This window comes from Glycine max, chromosome 15, assembly GCF_000004515.6.
Source record: "Glycine max cultivar Williams 82 chromosome 15, Glycine_max_v4.0, whole genome shotgun sequence".
Taxonomy (NCBI): domain Eukaryota; kingdom Viridiplantae; phylum Streptophyta; class Magnoliopsida; order Fabales; family Fabaceae; genus Glycine; species Glycine max.
In genome coordinates, this window is record NC_038251.2 from 23,360,479 (window position 1) to 23,380,526 (window position 20,048).

Here is a 20,048-nt window from a genome sequence, read left to right on the forward strand (position 1 = left end):
TCTTAGAAAATTTTACTATCATAACAGCAAATTAGGTGAAGAGATGAGACAATTAAAGTCCATTAAGTCATTTATAAATAGTCATGAACTTGCCACACAAAAAATAGAATCATAACCCTTTACTATATCAAAAGAGTATGAGTGAAGAGTAAAAGTAACGTGAAATAGCAAAATTTGTAAGTGCATGTTTAAAATCCAATTACGTTGAATGTAATTGGCGTTCTTTCAAAAACAACAAGAGTTCTCGAACTTCAATCCAAATACACCGAAAGTGAAAAAGACTTTTCAAGCTTGTCTATAAAATTTGCAACAATTTTTTTTTCTTAAATTTGTTTTGAATACTTATAATCTTATTTGACAGAGCAAATATTTGTTAAAATGTTCTCATAGAGATAAACAAGATATCAAATCACGTTGAATTTGTGCCTTTTATTATTTTTATATACGGTGTTTTGTATATATTTTGTCATTTATTTCTCTTATGCATGAAAGGATTTTTTTTTTTCCAACACCATTCTATACTATCAAAATTACAAAAACAAGATATTAAATATCATATAGTGTATTAATTAATTATGACATACATACAGCTCGTACCATTCCCAAAACAAATAATGCTACCATGCAGAAAACAAGCCACCCATAACCAATTATCAAGTTCAAACAATTTCACCGACACCCTCACGTATTGTATTTAGTCCTTCAAATACGAACCTTACGACAAAGTACATTTCAGCGAAATTCAAACTCCTTACGTATAAACTCGTTAGTGGTAAAATCATTGGCCGATTTCATTACACATTTTATTCCTCAATTTTTATTATTTTGTAAATTTTATCACCTAAATTTTATTTTTATAAATTTTACTATTCAAGTTTTTAATTTTTACATATTTTATCAATGCTGATGTGTCACTAAAAAAGGTTACATTCTTTTGCAAAACATTATTTTATTACCAACATAATGATAAAATACACAAAAATAAAAAACATGTGATAATTAAAAAAAACAAACTTGGATAGTAAATTACGCAAGAAATAATAACTAGAGTGATAAAACTCACAAAAATAAAATTTGAGGAATAAAATTCATAAAATAATGATAATTAGGTGATAAAATGTCATGGCCAAAATAATTTTATTACGGCTAAAACTTTCTCTATACTTGAGCTACATCTCTTTTAAGTACTTTTTTTCATCCACTCGTGGGTACTAAATAAAAAAACTCAAAAAAGTAACCCAACGGAAACTCCTTAGCTATACAGGGATTTATTAAATCATGTTCGGAATTGCAATTGCGCTTTCCTTCAAATGATAATGAGGTCGGAAGACTGACTGAAAATTTGATATATCAAAACATGCCTTCATAATTCGTGCATACCATAATCAACTTATTTCGTTTTTAAAAAAAAAATAATTAAAAGACTCAATAAATTGGACTGAAACCTTTTCACATTCTAAAACATTTTTTTTTCATCCCGATCAGAATTATCACAAGCTGTAGTTTGATAGAAGTAACATCAACTACATGACTCAAATGTATTTTTGCTTGGTCAGCTTAATGTTCTAATCTTTTAACAGCAAAGCAATGCTAAATGGTACGAAATTTTTTTGGAAACATCTGTTTCGATATAATTTGTTCAAATGTTAATTAAAAAATAAAAGAAATTTGATGATTAGAAAACATCACAGGTGATCAGTTATACAGTGCGCACAAAATAAATAAATAAATAAATAAATAAACCCACGTTATATCACATTAAACTATCAGCATTTAACTAAAGATGAAGGTTAACAAAAAAAACCTTCATCTACCTTCTTCCTAGAATTTACATAGGTATTCAGCACTCGACCAAATTTTTGTATTCAAGCAAAAAGGAAGCAGAGAAACATTTTTAAATTGACTATTTTCTCAACACTATCACGGCCAATTGTGAAGACAATTTCAAATGGCCAGGGAATGAAGAATGAACTAACTTAGATTTTACAAATTCACACCACCTTGCAATGAAGGTGAAACATGTGTAAAATATTATGACCAGATAATTAACTTTAGCATATATCTACAGGACTCTTGTGCAATCAAAGTTTACATACCTATCAAACAGCCATTAGAGGGATAATCTAATAAAATTTTCTTCACCAACCTGCAGAGAATATGCAAAATCATGAAAGCATATGAAGATAGCAAGGAACAGCAGGCATTCATCAAAGCAGTGATAGTCAGCTATTTTATACAGGACAAGTCCATGAACTTAAAATTCAAACCTAAAGGAATGTCGGACAGATAAAAAGAAATATATAAAAATCATATCAAAGCCTCTCTTCTAGAACAACCAAACCACATAATCAGAATGCTGTCCTTATAGCATAAATGTCATACCATATGCACAAATACTCAACTTCCAAGCCTTCCATTTGCTAACATTTAGTTGCATTGATTTCAGTTTCATATCCACTGTAGCAGACCGATGATAATGATAATAATAATTTTAGTTCTTTTAAAATAGATTACCTCCTAGTGGGATAAGACTGTTTTTGTTAGATTACCTCAAACAAGTCCACTGCAATAAGGTAATTCAATCTGGAGGGGTACATTAATATGGCTATTGGCTGCATAAGACATCTGATCTTAATAAAAATATATCGGAAGATTCAGAACCATAGACAACACGAGTTTTCAACATCCTCCAGTTGCCAGCCAAAGCATTAGGGATATCCTATTAATATGTAAACCATTGAAACAAACTCATTGTCGTATAGGAAATTCAATCTTAATGTCTCTTTTCTAATATACACCAAACAAATGCCAGTCTCAATCAATGATACTTGTTAACCACCCACGTACCATCATAAAAGATGATAAAAGTAAATTTATTGCTAGTAAAGTATATAGCAGTACGGCCAAATCTGTGATGCTAAAGGATGTTTACTGAATTTCAATATTCTCTCTCCACCTGTGGGAACTGCTTTGATCATTTACAGAAAGTCTTTTACCTATGAACCTTAAGAACAGGGATGTGCACGTGTGTCAAGGAAATGCTCTGGTTCAAGATAAAACATTGCGACAGGCCACTTGGTGCTTAGAAGACAATTTAGTAGATATACTAAATGATTGCTAGAACCAGAACCCAGTACAGGATAATCTTGAATATGAAATTTAATAATAAGTTAGTTCAAAGAAAAAAGGGGGGAAAAAATGAAAGAGGAAGCTGGTTTATTACCTCAGATCTTGACAACTCAATTGAAATTATTAAGGATGATGACTTCCCACTCAGACCTGATAGACGGCCAAAATACTTTATGTTTACAATGGTGCTGAACACCAGTCTGTGGATCTATGCCACAATCAGTAGATATATGTTTAAGCACAACCAACGTAAATCCCAGTACATAGGCTCAAACATTCATATTTTTCAATTGCAGCATGGTTTTCATATCAACAGAGTCAGGTTGTTCTTTTATTGAACAAATATATAAACAAAAGCTAACCACCAATGCGCAAGTCATCCATTTTATCCAAAAAATGTTATCCATAAATCTACAATGATGAAGTGGAGGACAAAACATATAGCATACACATGATAAAATGACAATTAATTTTTTATCAGTGTTAACCTAATATCCTCGAGTATCTATGTGTAATAGGAGACTTCAGATTACTGTTCTCTTCATCATGTGAAAGTTTTCAATTATATGAACTTGGGCCTTGTAAACATCAATAATTTATTTATTTTCTCTTATGCCACAAACCCACCATATACTATAATAATAAAATTAACCAATCAGATATTAATCTAGCCAAGGCTTCCCAGTCCAGAAGACCCCGCAATGATATGGGACATGTGAGAGCCTCATGAACAAGGATACCCTCTTTTAAATCTTAATAAAATAATAGCAATAAACATAACGCAAATTATAGAAAAAAATCATGTTAAGTGGTTTATTAGAATGTTTATGTAGAAATGCTTTTATGTTGTTCAACTCCATCACTAAAATACCCAACTAGATATCTGCAGAAAATGGCAGACACTATAAACATCCCTTATTCAAATTGTTAATAAAACATTATCGACAAGCCTTCTAAGCAGCATTGGCAAGCTGTAAAGAGAATCCTGAGGTATCTTAAGGGTACTGTTTCTTGGGGATTACATTTTCAGGCTGCCTCTCTTCAGCATCCCTTCTCTCTTCATGCATACTGTGATGCTGATTGGGCTTCTGACCCTGATGATAGAAGGTCAACTTCTGGTGCTGCTATATTTCTTGGCCCTAATCTCATCTCTTGGTGGTCTAAAAAGCAGTCAGTTGTGACAAGATACAGCACTGAGGCTGAGTACAAAAGTATGGCTCTTATTGCAGCAGAAGTAACTTGGATTCAGTCTCTTCTTTCTGAACTTCAAGTTACTCATACCACTCCTCTTATTCTGTGTGACAATACCAGCACTGTCTCTTTGGCTCATAACCCTGTTATTCACTCTAGAACCAAGCACATGGAGCTGGATTTATTTTTTGTCAGAGAGAAAGTTCTAACTAAACAACTTAATGTTGTTTGTGTTCCTGCAGTTGATCAACTGGCTGATATCTTGACCAAGGCTTTATCTCCTTTGTTTCTTTTGTTCAGGTCCAAGCTCAGAGTAGTTGAAAGACTTTCTTCCAACCCCTCTTGAGCTTGCAGGGGAGTACAAGAGTATTATTCATTACTCAATGTGTATTTTATTGTTTGGCTGTTATTCTAACTTCTCTAGTTAGTAGTTAGTTAGTTATAGTTAGTTGTTTAGTCTGTTAGTGCTGACAGCTTTGTGACAGTTAGTTAGTTATTGTTAGTTGTTTAGTCATTAGTGCTGACAGCTTTGTGACAGCTGTATCAACTAACTCTAGTTAGTTGACAGTTATGATAGTTGGTTGTTATCCAACTATATAATCAGCTTTGTAATCTGTTGTTAGTTGGGTAGAATAATAACAGTTTCTCAATCTCAATTTTCCTCTCCTCTTGTTCTAATAATTGACAATTACTTTTTCCACAAGTTTCAGAAACCAAATGAATAAATTGTGATTTGACCACTTGATTGCTTATTGCAAGTGTATTGAGAAGATTATTAGGTTAAGAGCACACTATCCATCTTTCTTCCATCTGATTACCAAAATGTTTGAAGCATGGGAAATCTCAAAAAGTATAGTCAGCCCTTTTATTTTACAGTCAATTCATTATTTAGTGAATGAATTGGATGTTAAATGTTGAGCCCTGGATTTTGTCGATGAATGATAGAAATCTGGCATCTTTAATAGAAAGGATAGGGAAAAATTATCCAATTTATAGAATAGAACAAGCACACTGCAAAACTTCAAGGGTCAGCACCTCCCAACAATCTCTCCCCCTCCCCTCATATAGGCAACATGCCAACACGCCTTCAGACTATCTAGCGCATCTAACTAAGGGTGTGTTATAATCAGAATCAGTTTTTGTTTGGGTAAATTTGCTGAAAAGTGGTTTTAAGAGCATTAATTTCATTTGGGTGCAACAAAAAAATCAGTTTTTTACATTAAAAAAAAAAAGAGATCTGAAAGGGGAAAAAGTTGTTGGAAAATAACCATTAAGTTACAAATTTTCAGATTCAAGAAATCAACTTATTTTACAGAAAAAATAAAAAAATAAACGCTTTTTTCTAAATTTCAGCTAGTGTTCCCAAACATCTAGCATATTTTATAAACAGCTTAAATTGGAGCAAAAAAAATAATGCCGAAATAGGAAATTAAGCTTTCCCAAACACACTCGTATGGTAACTAACACACCATAACTAATTAATTGTTAATAGGGGTTACCTAACAACAGCCCCCCACCAAATCCCACCATTGCAGCAGCCCAAGATATCATCAACCCCTCCTTGGTCAAATACAAACAGTTGAATACCTCTATTATTCTCCAATGCTTTGTTTCTGTACTATTTTTGCCTACAAAACAAAGTATTATGCCTCTGCAACTGGAGTGAGATTCTCTGGCTCCCTTGCAAATTGCACCATGGCAAGTGGTACAAGATGATAACCATGGCAACCCATTAAATCAGGAAAAGAGCTCATCGCACAAGCCCCATTTGCATAAACAGCAAAAAAGAAACTAATGTCAGTGTATTGGGCTTGGAACAACATAACAGGTATATGATATATGGGCCCTGACTAATTAGGCTAACAAATTGGCCCATTGTTTGTAACCTTGTTCTTGCCCCTAGCTTCTCCCTTCCTGTGTGCCACTGAAATGGGGTTGTGTGACAGCAACCACCTCATCTCTTGACCCCACTATTGTCACTGTATCAGCCACCATACACACATCTTGGTCTGTTAGTTCTGGTCAGGACAGCTTGGTCAATGAGCTAGACATTACTGCAGCCTTTACGCAAATTGGCTCATGAACTGAGTTAATATTTTGGGGTAGCAGAACCACTTCCATCTCCACCCTCATCTTCATCTACAAAGTAACTTTGACCATAGCCCACACATCAATGCTATGGATATGCGAGACTAACCATTTCTGCCTCTATCTCGGCCACCATACAAGGATCATAAAGCAGTGTCATTTGCAATTCTGGTGATGGAATCTGGGTTGCATGTCCCAGCATGATGACCCATCCTCCTCAATGGAAGATTGAGTCCAGCGGTTCCAGAGGTGGTGGCTTCACCTTACGCATTAGAGCCTAAGCTCCTCCATAGCTGATGACCAACCTGCATTGTGGGTCAAATCTGTTTTGGGAGGTTCCGAGGCTGGTAGGTTGATTGGAATTCTTGAAACCAAAGTACCAAACCATTCGTATCTCTTACATCTTCCTCCTCCATACTCATACTAAGGTTTCTGATATTCTCGATCACCTCATTTGCTAAATGACGACTCTTGTTCTTTGTTTCTTTTGCTTCCTCACCATTGATGCTCTCTCTACAACCTTGATTCTGGCTCTTGATCTCTAATTTTGTTGCTGGTTCTAATTCACCATGGTTTGTCTCTTCTCCCCCATGAAGATTCTTGCTTTTCACCCTAGTATCTAATTTTTGCATCTGTTTCTTGGCTCCCATGGTTCTTGTTCCTCATCCCAAACTCAATCCTGTTAAGCTTAAAAGAGATGACTTGTGAGAGTGAGAGCTGGAAGACGGAGAGATAAAAGAGCAGGGAGAGAGATAGAGATAGAGAGAGAGAGAGAGAAAGAGAGGAGAGAACAGGAAGAGAGTGAGACAGAAAGTGGGGAGAGAGAGAAATAGAAAGAACATGGAGAGAGCGAGAGAGGGGAGAGAAAGGAGATGACAACTTGATTTGAAAATCTCCTTCACCAGGTCACCTAGCTTTAAAAAAAGAAGAAGAAAACTATTGTTTTCATTTCTCTTTATAAAATTAAACTGCTAAACCTTTTAAGAGCTCTTTAAAAAATGTGTTTGACTCAACATCTCTCCTTTTAAGAAGAGAAGTTAAAAAAAGTGGGGCTAAAATACTTCCTAAATCAAATTTGTCTCATATCCCCCAGGGTATCTCTATAAGCTTCTTAATATCTCAACAGCTAGGAAAAGTGGACACAGTAATAATTTTTCATTGAATCATAAACAGTAGGACAATAAACTAAACACTTATTTATCTGAATATATTTCTGTGAATATGTTTAGATATTGAATGGGATTAATTTGACATTCATCTTCTGCTATTTGTTTAAAATGCAACTGAAACCTTAAATGAAATAGGATCATCATCATGATTATCCTCAAAACTATACTATTCAATTATTCTCATAAACTTGTTGATGTTTCATAATTATGATCATATATTTCTTTGCATTGTTTATGTTAAGACATTGGATGATAATTATTGTTTGAAAGACTAATATACAAATACTATTCAATCTTATCCATAGAATAGCTAACTTGATTGTTATAATTTTGGCTCTAAATTTAGGCCCTGGACATATTTGTTGTACTTGCTCATAAGTTTTTCCTAGTATCTGTACTGTTTTTGAACAAATAGTTCAGAATTTCTTAGGAATTAGGATATCAAACTAAATTTGTCTCATTTGACAACACATTAATCATTGCATCAATGATCCATAAAATAATACCTGAATCATAATCTTAAGGAGTATATGACAAGAAAAAGGTTAATAAATAATAACAAAGACCAAGTAAAACTTAACTAAATAACAGGTTCCATTTCTATCAGCACACATGAAAATTGAGCCCTTCATATGGAACACAGAAATGAAATATGTAACTTTCAGAACTATATTCCTTAATATGATAAATTCATGTACACCCCCATGGAATATTCAAACTTTAACTGTACAAAGACTAACAAGAGGAAGAGAAGACAAAGAGATGGTTGCTACAACTACCTTTCGAGAGAAACACAGAACTCCACATTTGTCAACTGAGAGAAGGGGAACCAATTCTGGACTCAACAATAAGATAACCAATAGTTTATTGTATAGGTTAATTCATCTCAAACTCAAATGAAAAGGAGACTTTAACATGTAATTAGAGGCCAAATTTTTCTTAATCCTAGAAGAAAGGAGAAGATCTGCTAAATTTGGTCTAATGAGAAACCTTATTCTTTGTTACCATATCTCTTTGCAATGATAGGACGGACATCATCAGCATCAGCCAAGGTCTCTAGAAAGGGAAGTAATGACATCAGTGCACAATCTAATGGATCATCAAACCAACTCTTTATAGGAATACCATTATTCACTTGCAATCGGAAAACCTGAAATGTATTATCAGAGTGAAAGGATTAAACATCAAAAAATATTCAATGAAGAAAATATTTTCTCCCCTCCTCCATCCAGGGCCAGACAGTGGCCATTAGAAGTTTTTAAATGGGGAAAGAAATGGAAAGGAGAGAAAAGGAAATGGAAGAGAGTTATTTCCTCTTGTTTGAATGTTTAAGCAAGCAAAGGAGAGAATGAGGGTTATTTTCCTCTTTAAAATAAAGCCTTGACCCCAGCCTAATTTTGAGGCAGAAAGAAGGAACATTTCCCCCTCCCTTCCCCTTATTTAAAAACTTCCGAACAAGGTCTGAGTCAATTTCTCTTTCTTTCCCTCTCTTTAACTTTCATCCAAACTTGTGATTATTAGGTTATCATTGACTGACTCGTGTAAAGAATCTCAAGTTTCTCCTATTATATTGTCTTGGTAAAAGTTAGAGACTAGTGCTCTTCTAGTGCTTGCTGCAGGATTCCCCAAGATAACTGTTATGAAACTTTTAATATACCTAGTTTTATATATGCCTTTTGGAAAATCTTCTAATACATATAGCAATTTGAAAAGCAAAAATAATTTTAATTACCCACAGATTCAAAAAAACATTTGTGGTGAGAATTCAACACTTAACAGAAATTTAAAACTGCTTAAAAATTGGGAACTAAAAGAAATAGATGAACTAACAATAGAGTGTGACCGATTATGTACCTGAGGTGAATTATCAATTATGGCAACTTTTGCAAGATCAACACCTAATATAGTAAGATCTTTTGTGTAATTTCCATCTGAAAAAAGGCATGATTCTCGATACATGCGACGAGAAATAAATCTTCCATCAGGATCTAATATATCAAGTAGTTGCTTTGCATATATGCTTTGGCTGGCAGTAAAAATTACTACTTCAAACATCTCTGATACCCTCTCCAAGAATGTGTGGAGATAAGGCCTCTGTTTTACATATACTATGTACTCTTTCAAATTGAAGAAGACAGTAAAAGTGAAATCCGCATCATCACAGTGTTCCAATGTAGAATGAACAAGTGTCTCTGTATATAAGAAAACATGGCAGATGGCTAAGGTAAATAGGATTTTCAACTGTAAATATTTCAAAAACCAACATTTAGAAAAATGATAAATCTGATTTATACGAGTGAAACAACAAAACATCATCCAGTAGAGATGCCTAAAGAAATCGGTCAAACTAAGTGAGTTTTTAATGAATACACTGAATTCACAATCAAATTCAATTGTACTTTAAGGTGACTTATTTGCATCTGCGAGACAATACTGGGGCACTGGAAGTTTGGAACACTTTGATATGCTACATTGAGTAATCAAGCTTGCTAGCTTCGAAAAGTTAGTTAAAAAGGAACCTCAAGCAATCATCAAGCCTACAGCACTTCAGAATAGAGGAGTTTCCTTTAAACTTACAAATAAACTATTTGGCAATGAAGTTTCATGACACAGGCAATCATTGAGGCCTTTAGCAAGCACAAATTTCTTTGTATATCTATACAATGCATATTAGAAAATCTCAAAATATCTTTAGTGTATCTTAGAAAATTATCCAATAGTACCTCAATTATATCTTAGAATAATATATCTTAGTTCATTTGTTAGGATTAGTTTCCATATTTCTTCATTAACTTATGAGTATGACTTGTTTCTTAGTAATATTAGGATTCTTGATCTAGTATTACTATAATAGTGAATAATGTTTTGTATTGCAACACATCATATCATATCAAGTCAATATAATGTCTCTTTTGGCTCACTTTCCTATTTTTGTACATACAACCCTATAATTTTAACATGACATGAGAGTGATATCACCCTCTGTAACCTGTGCTCACACTACATTGCTAGGGAGCTCCCTAACTTTTGGCTCTCTTCCTGTGTCTTATTTCCAGCAACTTCAGGCCTCCCTTTTTTTGTCACTGTCACTGGTGTTCTGCCAGAACCAATGTTCTCTGTGACCCTTTTCTGATTCTATCACACAGCACCTTTTTCAACTTCTTGTCACACTTTCGGGCCACCACCACTGGCTGTCATTGATTCAAACTGCTGACCACCCGATTGGAGTCCTCCCTCAAAGGTCACCCAACCCCACTAGTTTCATCCTCATTGAAGCTGGCACACATCCAGACACACATGATTTCTTCAGCCTGATTCTGCATGCAATGTCAGTATTTACCACATGTGAATATGTCACAACACCTTTCTGGACAATGTGCACAGTGCTACCCTCCTTGTACCCAATCTACCCCTCCCTTCAACAGTATCAGATATCAAGCCTCTCTTTTCTACATTTTTCAGAGCTCTTTGGTGTCATTTTATCTCTTGCTAACCCATGGACTACAATGCCTCAAGCAACCTATCCTAAGTGGTTTCAGGTTGGAACAACCTTATCTTGCTGCCAATTTCTGATTCCGCCCTAGAGCCCTCCCAATAGCTGACCTTGTTTCGCATTCCAAACACAATCTAGGCCTACCAATTTTTTGTCCAAAATGCTATCTGGACCCAACTTTTTGGTCTCAAATGTTATCCAGCTTCGATCTCAGTCCTAGAAGTGGTCTGGCCTCTTCCTGTTTTTGTGATCTGGCACCAATTTTTTGTCCTAGATATGGTATAACCCCAATCACAGTCATAGACATGGCTAGCCCAGTTGGTGTTTATCCTATATGTTGCAATAATTTTAGCTTTACCAGGCTATAGATAGAAAATAGTTGCATGAATTTTGTTTTTTAGCTAAAACATTAAAATCTTTAAGACAAATCATCCAAAATTTATTCTTAAATCAAAAGTAAAGTGTGACAAATTTTCATGACGAAAGCCCAATCTCTCTAAGAAAAAGTAATAATTAAAAAAATGAAAAAAAAAAAGGTATTATGAATCAAAAGCAAGATAATCATATGGTGCATCTGATGTAAACAGCATTTGAGTTAATGGTGTCAGTTTATGTACAATGCTACATTAAATAAGTATTGATTATTAATATTGAGTGGGAAACATGCTAACTTAGTTTCTTACCATCTAAGTCCAGCACCAGAGTTATTGACTTTCTTCTAGGAGATTGCTTAGGAATTAGGGTTGGCTTCCCATTTACTTCTATTTCTGATAGTTCTGGTAAATTCTTGATAAATGACTGTGGATCAAAGCACTCTGATTTATCCAAGTCACTTTTAACATCAGACTCCTGGTTGCAGGATCTTATCTGACCCATTGCTGAATACAAACTAGCACTTTCTCGAACCATCATGGTTTCTTCATATGATATGATATCAGAAGTAGTGCCAACTTTAATATCATCTTCAAGAGCAGGCAGGATCATGTACTGTTCAGACGCGGTAAACATGGATGGCTCAGTAGATCCATAATCAGATAGGCAGTTGGTTTCACTGATATCATCATCAAAGGAATTCCCCCCAAAGGGTAAGTTTGTAATGATCATGTCAGAAATGTAGAAGTCTGATACATCGCATGTTTCATAACCACATATGCTTCTTCCTTCATCAGCTCCCACTTCGGCCATGTTTGTATCACCAATGCTCACTACAATAGAATCAAAGTTGTTAGCATATAGATAATAACAATCAAATAGTCATGAAGTAATTAGCCATACATTGTGATGCAGGTAGTTCAATTTAGAAAACATAAGGTTGAGAACCAAACACCAAACTAATTTGGTCCACTAGGGAATTTGGGTTGGGGTGTAAATTTCATTAATTTACAGTTTAGAAATTTTAAGCCAAAGTATTATATGTTCATTCAAAGGGGAATTTTACTAATTCTTTTATTGGGGTCTCATTCATGTTTTATTCAGGACTCAGATCTATATACCGAAATTGATTTTGTGGACTTTCTTTAGCTTGTGCCAGTTTTTTGGCTACCAGTTATGATCTGTAGTACTAGTAGCTGATTTATTACTTAGGCCTAAAGTTTAAGACTACCTGTCCCTATGTTTTGACACATCCTATTTTAAGTGATGTAACTAGCGTACAGGTCTGATGGAAGCTTGCTTGTGGAGCTTCTATGGAGGCTGGATCTTTGAGCTTCAATGAGGTCCTTTAATGGTGGTTTTCCACCATGGAGATGCAGCGGAAGACAAAGGAGAAGAGGTGATAGGAGACGTCATCCACTAGGGAATAAGCCATGCAAGATGCAACAGACATTATTGGCATAGCATAAGTGATAAAAATCCATATGGAATGATTTAATAATTTTAATCATGTGGTATTTTGTGGCAGGAAACCCAGGTAACAGACCTTTGGGATTATGGCTTACCATTTGATGTTGTATGGGGAATTTGAAATGTCATTCCTATTATTGTGTACACATAATTACATAATAAATAACAAAAAGACAGGTAGACAATAAATCAAGAAGACTTGGTTAAACTTATGTATGTACCAATATGATAGATCATAGTAATTTATTCAATGCAGAAAATAGCTACAGTTTCAGCCAAAAAAGAAAGATAATTTATTTAATAGTAATGGATCCCATCTATTTGAGTTTACTGGACCGAAGAGGAATTGTGAAAAACTGGATTTTGTATAACCTGTCAATCTTGAATATGAAGGCATTCTCTTCCATTTAAATAAAGTCTCAAAGAAACATCATATACAGAAGAAATTCACTTTAATAGAAGTAAGAATTGGGTCATATGTAGGACCAATGTCAACTCACAAAAGACACATTAACTCCTCTCACCCCCTCATGCCTTCACTATATATTAATGCCCAAGGAAAACATACTTAATGGCACAAGTAGACAGTTTATCAAGTACAGGAGTAAGATCATAAACATAGCAAATGGAACCAAAAACCCAAGGAGGAATACAAAACAAGGGTTCATCAGGAAACAGTACAGAATGTGGCACCTTGTCTTTAATAGCAGAAGATGACATTGTATTTATCAAAAAACCTACAGTAAGAACAACATCACCCTAAAATTTCAAAGGAGCATTAGCACTAATGAGGAAAGTACGCAAAATTTCCATAATATAATGGTGTTTACATTCAGTGATATCATTTTGTTGACGGGTATGAAGACTTGTTTCAGGGTAAGATAAGAAGACTGGTGTGTTACTTCATTATTAACCATAAAATAATTAAAAGGAGCAGAGAAATATTCTTTAGAATTATCACTACACAACACAAATAGAACCACCAAACTAATTTAAAATTTCTTTAAAGAAATATTGAAAAGTAAGAAAATCCATGTACATCTAGAGAATTCATCAATGAAGGTAACAAAATACCTATGTCCTAAAACAAAAGTGACACGACTTGGATCCCATATATTAGGATGAATAACATCAAAAGGAGCATGAGCTAATGACTGAACACTGCAGGGGCAAAAGGAGCAGACATGTTTTCCAAGGTAACAAGATTCACACTCCAAGTACTGCAAATGAGACCAATAAGGAACTGTTTTCTTTAACTTATTTAAGAATTGAAAGACCCAACCAACAGTGAAGAAGACTAGGAGATTCTAGAATGGTGCAAGCAACTGAGGAAGAAGATTAAAGGTAAGCAGTAAATTTTATATGAATGTGAGAACCATAAATTTAGGCCAAATAAACCATACATGGATGATAAAGATTACTAGTTAATTAGTGGTTGCATGACACCTTAAAAAGTAATGGTCTATATTTGTTATTCTGATTTCTTATTCTCACAACTCTCATTCAAATATATATATATATATATATATATATATATATATATATATATATATATATATATATATATATATATATATATATATAATGAGGTAAGAGTAAATCTTGGTCATACAATTATTATTCACATATGGTCAAGATTGTTTTAAGGTTTAAATATGTTTTCATCCCTTCAAATATTGCAATTTTTGTTTTAGATCCTTCAAAAAAGGTATTAATTTTTAATCCTTATAGTTGACAAAATGATGGGTTTTAGTCCTATAGTTGTTACATGTAGGAACCATAAAGTAATTAAATTTTTATAGACTAAAATAAAACAAAAACATGTGATATTTTCAAGAAACAAAAACATATTTAATCCTTGTTTTAATTAGTTTTATTTTTAACCATCTATTTAAATTATACGGCTGAATTCACTCCTTTTGCACTCTCATCCCTCATCTAATCTGATATGCTTATATATATTGATCGGAAAATGTTAGTTTTGTTTGCAGAGGGGATCGAACCCACAACCTTTCCCCTCTTCCCTTCACCCTTAACCATCTAACACACCTTATATCTCCACTTATATATATATATATATATATATATATATATATATATATATATATATAGAGAGAGAGAGAGAGAGAGAGAGAGAGGCATATATAACAAGAACAAAAGTTGGTTATTTATCACATAGCCACTTAAAAAAGTTATGTAAATTTATCTTTTAATCTTGACCATTCAAATAAGATCTAACAATCAATTTTCATTATTCACATTTCTCACAAATTATTCAAACCTAAATAACTCTTTTTAGTGTGTGTGTGTGTGTGTGTGTGAAAATCACAAAACTTTTAGCCTGTTTATTTATTTTTTTTCTTGCCTCAATCATTTATTTTTTGCAACCCAAGGCAATTTCTATCAAAGAAACCTATTTCCATGAATGGCCAACTGCACCGAGGAAACAAACAGACTTTTTAAGTTATAATCTTGGTCTCACATGCATGATCAAACAGTCATTGTTTGCCTCATTCTCACAATAAGACACTACTCTCACTGGATATGCCCCATATACATATAGGGAATATTTCTATATATGTTAACAGCACAGAATTGTCATACCTGCATCTTTCTCAGTATAATGTTGTGAATGGACTTCAATGGGCTCAAAAGCAGGAGAAAAAATTGTTTCTAAGTTTGCTGTGCAGGTGTTGGTTAGTTCCTAGAAAACAGAGAAAGAGTAGTCAGTTGTGAATTATAGAAAAGTTCAAATTTCAAGGATACAGATATAGAGTAATGGTTGACAAAGTTATTAACATTAGCATAAAAATCTACAATTATTTTTAAAATGCCAAGGAAAATAATTAGCTTCCATAAATTGAATTGAAGCATTGGATCCCCTAAACGAAAAGTAAACTTCCAATGAATAAAGATTGTCTAAAACCAATAAACTCAAACTCTACCATTTTTCCCAGGACAGAGGAACAAACAGAAAATTGGTGCTCAGATTCAGAGTTTTCTTTATCCAGAAATTCTTTGTTATCAATAGATTGATCACATGCAATGTCTTTGGGCTGCGTCCTTGAGGAAACTGCAGAGAAATAGTAAGAAATATCAAATGTGAGGAATTGAAATAATTTTAGCAATTCAGCATAAATTTAAACACAAACCCATAAAATAAGGAAGATTGTATGTATACAGAAAGTAATATCTACTATTACAGCACAGAAATAGATTATATCAAGAAAAACAGCCAGAAATGGAAACACAATTCTATAGTTGGCCAACTTTACTCAGTCAAAGATTAAGAAAATTAGTTATTTTATACCAAATGAATCTCACCAAAACAACTTTTTATATTCCATAATCTAACATTAAAAACCTTTTAGAAAAACCCCTAATAATGATTTAATAGCTGTACAATAATAGTGCCAGCACAACAGCACTTTAGAAAACTCTGATCCAAAGATTCCAATACCTTACAAAAAGAACAAATTGATGACCATGAAGAAACCTAAAGGTTAGTAGGTTACATGTTCAGAACTACTTAAAATGCTTATCAAAAACAAAAGTTTAAAGTTTCATCTCAGGTCATAAATCCATAGCCATATCATACAGAACAGCTCTTTCTTACCTCCTCATCTAAGTAGCTCAAAAGCCTCAACTCACATGGCCAAGGCAAAGACTGGTAAGCCATTTTATCTAAGCAAGGACTACCCTTGTGGTACTAAAGTAGCTACATTTCCAGTCTGTTTATTTTATCTCTGTCATTTACAGCAAGGATTTAGATCTTCTCACCTGAGTTTTCCACATGACTTTCCATGTGGTGAGAGATTGACATAACATAGGACAATTTCTGAGACCCTGTGTAGGGTTGTGGCACCCAGTGCAGGAAGGCCTTAATGTCTTTCTCTTTTGTCACATGAAATGGTAATTTGAAAAACTAACATGAGAGGATCTACATCCCTAAGGGACACATAGATGTTCTTCAATCTAGTAGAATGCCAAAAGTCATGTATATCACAGATCACTACTCCTTTTCTTAATTAAAAAACAAATGAAGATGATTGTTAGCCAGGTAGATCAGCAATAATGGTTCTGTAGGATGCTAGTTTTTGTAAATTATGAACAATACAAAGTCACCCATTGTCCATAAAAAAGAAAATCTCAATATCATAAGCAGCTCATGTGATTTTGGAAGTTGTCCATACATGAAAGATTAAATCAGTAGCTTTGTTTAAAAAATAGCATAAAATATGCTGAAAAAGGACAACAACTGAAGCAAAAAGCACAAATCATTGTTAAAGACACTGATTAGAAAAATAAAAAGGAATTTGCATAGATACTTAAGACATAAATCTCAGAGACAGATTGGATACTGCCACTTACCATCTAGGCAATTTTGAACAGTGGTGTCTATTTCAGCCTTTTGTGTAGAAATCATGATTTTAGAACACGGGCTTTTGGAAATTATTTTTGATTTCGGACACACACGAAGATCCTTTGTTTCTGTTAAACAGCTCACGCTTACTTTGCTCTTCATTTTTAGGGATGGCATTTGATTTGTGCTTACAGTAGGTGCAACAATCTTGCTCTGGGCACATCCGTGGGGAGCCAATGTCCCTCTAGACAGTCAGAGGCTGTTACACAAAAAGAGACAGAAATCCAAATTACCAATTATATATACGAAGAATTAAAAATATACATTAAGGATTTTTGACAAAGAAAAAAAACAATTACGCAAGTAGCAAGCAACAAATTTTAAATCAGAATTAAGAAACATGCATATGGGAAACTAAAAGCCCAAGTCTTCTTTTCTTGTTTATATGAAAGAAAACAATATCATCAAGAAAAGAGTGATTACAAAGTAATAGATAAGGATAACAAATTTATAAAATAATAGAGCTCAACAAGAGACTATCTTAAAAACAAAGCTAGAAAACTGAAAATTTTTCAAAAAAGATTAGCATTCCTTGCCTAATTGCATAAAATTACTCAAAACACTGAAGGCTTCCAAAACATAGAGTGCACATAAAAGTAAAACCCCTCTCCAAAAAATGATTTCACCAAGCAAAGAAGTCTAAGGAAAAATGCAGCAGCCATATAGAATAACATCTTCAAACACAACTAGGTTAAAGGATGCATAGTCTGAACCATAACATTATCAAAGTAAAAAGAAATCTTAGGCAAAATTAAATTCAAGTTTGAAATAATTGGTTTTTCAATAACGTAATTTCCAAGGCTAAACCCTCGAGTCAGTCATATATACCAAGTCCAAAATATTTTCACATCCTCTTTTTAGGTCCTAACCAAATTATTCGCACCACAAACACCTAATTTGTAAAAATTAAATTAAAGTTAAGAAAAACAAAACAGCATCTCTTGCTTAGTTTTCAAACCAGATTAGTAAATCACTTTTACATAACCACAAAAAAAGAAGGACCACTTTCTAATGTTCGACACTTTCTAAGGATAATAGCCATCAACAAGACAACCAGAATTAAACGTTCAACACAATTCACATACTCCAAAACGCAAAAACCCTAAAAAGTCAATACCCAAAACCCCATGTCCCAAAACGCGCACACACGAAACTCATGAATTGACGCGCCAACTCGGCAGTCAACCCCGAAAATCGTTACAACAAAAACAAAAGCAAATCGCAATTGCCACACACGAACACACAAAAACCGAACCAGAAAACGTTATCAAAACAACAAATTTAAAATAGAAAAAGAAAAAACGTAACAACGAAGTTCAACCTTCGGTTACTTAACAGCATAACTAACAACCATACAAACAGTTCCCGAAAATTAAAGAAGGCAAAAAAAAAAAAGCTGAAAAATTAAAAATAAAATGTTGGAAAAGTTGAGAGCGTAATTGTTGAGAATGAAATTGGGAAAAGGGGATTTTATTACCTGTGGTGGCAACTGAACCAAAAAAACCAACCCTTAGTTTCTCTCTCTAGAGATGTTCCATTTGGGTCAGACTGAGGAGAGAGAGAGAGTGAGAGAGAATGGACAGTGTGAAACCTGCAAGTAGTAGTATATGTGTTGTTGGATGATGGTTCCGACGGCTGGGATGGAATCTGTGTCTTCGACCGATAGGAGGATACCACGTGGCGCGTTTAACCAACTCAGTTTGACGCGTTGACACGTGCTGCTTTTGCAGGGCAGTGTGATGCTCCCACGCACCCAATAGGAAGCGCGTGTCGTACGCTCTCGTGTATTGATTGGTCCTTCGGAGTCCAGCGCCACCTTTTTTCTATGCTTCTGGCAGGTGTTGGAGTTTGAGGTCACCTTCCCGGGTTCTACAGTAAGAGAGTGAAACAACTTTCATGCTATCTATTAATTTTTAAATTAATGTTTGAGATTATTTTTCATTTTGATTTTTTTTTGTTATCTTTTATATTTTTCAATTTAATCTTATTCTTGTTTTTTTATCTTCCATCGAAAACTACAAAATAACACCTCTGAAATCACCTATGACAGCCAAGTTTCTTCAACATCCAACATGAAAAAAAATAAGAAAAAAATTAGTTAACAAACAACACCACAAACACTATTCAACAACATCAAAACAATGAAGGGTCAAATTTTTGTTTCCTTTATCTTTGTCCGATATGTCCTCAATACTTCTATCATTATTGTTGCGATAATATTGAAGTTACCGTCAACGACATTTCTATTACTTTCATGCACAAAACCCCACAACCTTGACAATTACAACACTGGTGTCGGTTTAGACACTAATGTGACATAAATGTCAGAGAGGCAGAGCACGAAGGGAATTTTGGTCGGAGACAAAGGAGTGGGTCACTTTCTTTTTCCACGCACAAACAAACACTCTCCATCCCCTTTCCTCCTTCCCAATCAAATCCTACCAAACCCAAACAAAATTTGCATAAAGATAGATGTATATCAATTTCAAATTGCAAGCAATAATTGTGGTCAAAGAGTGCAACCCACTTTTCTCAAATATGAAGAAAAACCGATACCACCCTAAGCCAAAACATACAACAAATCAAAAAAATGCAACCCATATTCAAGAAACGAATCTGGTTAAGGGAACAAAGAAGAGGAAAGTAGAAGAAAAGGGACAATTAAGGAAAGATAAGCTTAAAAAGAGAAAAAAGAAAAGAAAAAATATAAAAA

General features: G+C 34.0%; 1 protein-coding gene across 7 annotated transcripts; it reads right to left on the minus strand.

Moving 5' to 3' along the window:
* Positions 1–1,864: 1,864 nt before the first annotated feature.
* On the minus strand, positions 1,865–19,162 carry LOC100799803 (CTD small phosphatase-like protein 2). 7 transcript variants are annotated; one of them, XR_418441.4, is made up of 9 exons: positions 18,813–19,162; positions 17,284–17,534; positions 15,858–15,985; positions 15,517–15,616; positions 11,754–12,275; positions 9,432–9,769; positions 8,357–8,727; positions 3,224–3,279; positions 1,865–2,146 (listed from the first exon to the last, which is right to left on the minus strand). XR_418441.4 is itself a non-coding variant. In XM_006597873.3 (7 exons), the coding sequence occupies exons 2-7, from the start codon at positions 17,450–17,452 to the stop codon at positions 8,569–8,571; spliced, it is 1,416 nt and encodes a 471-aa protein (XP_006597936.1). In that variant the 5' UTR covers positions 17,453–17,534; positions 18,813–19,162; the 3' UTR covers positions 1,865–8,568. The 7 variants fall into 7 exon arrangements, 1 of the variants encoding a protein (XP_006597936.1); XR_001385078.2 differs by having other exon boundaries at positions 1,865–3,145; XR_005888593.1 differs by lacking the exon at positions 3,224–3,279.
* Between the last annotated feature and the right edge of the window lie 886 nt (positions 19,163–20,048).

Bases quoted from the DNA above. Each gene is read 5' to 3' on its own strand.
- LOC100799803 (XM_006597873.3), bottom strand. From the start codon at position 17,452: ATGCCATCCCTAAAAATGAAGAGCAAAGTAAGCGTGAGCTGTTTAACA. The intron at 15,986-17,283 runs GTAAGTGGCAGT...ATTTCTCTGCAG, and splicing joins TGTTCAAAATTGCCTAGATG to TTTCCTCAAGGACGCAGCCC. The intron at 15,617-15,857 runs GTAGAGTTTGAG...TCTGTTTTCTAG, and splicing joins CCTCTGTCCTGGGAAAAATG to GAACTAACCAACACCTGCAC.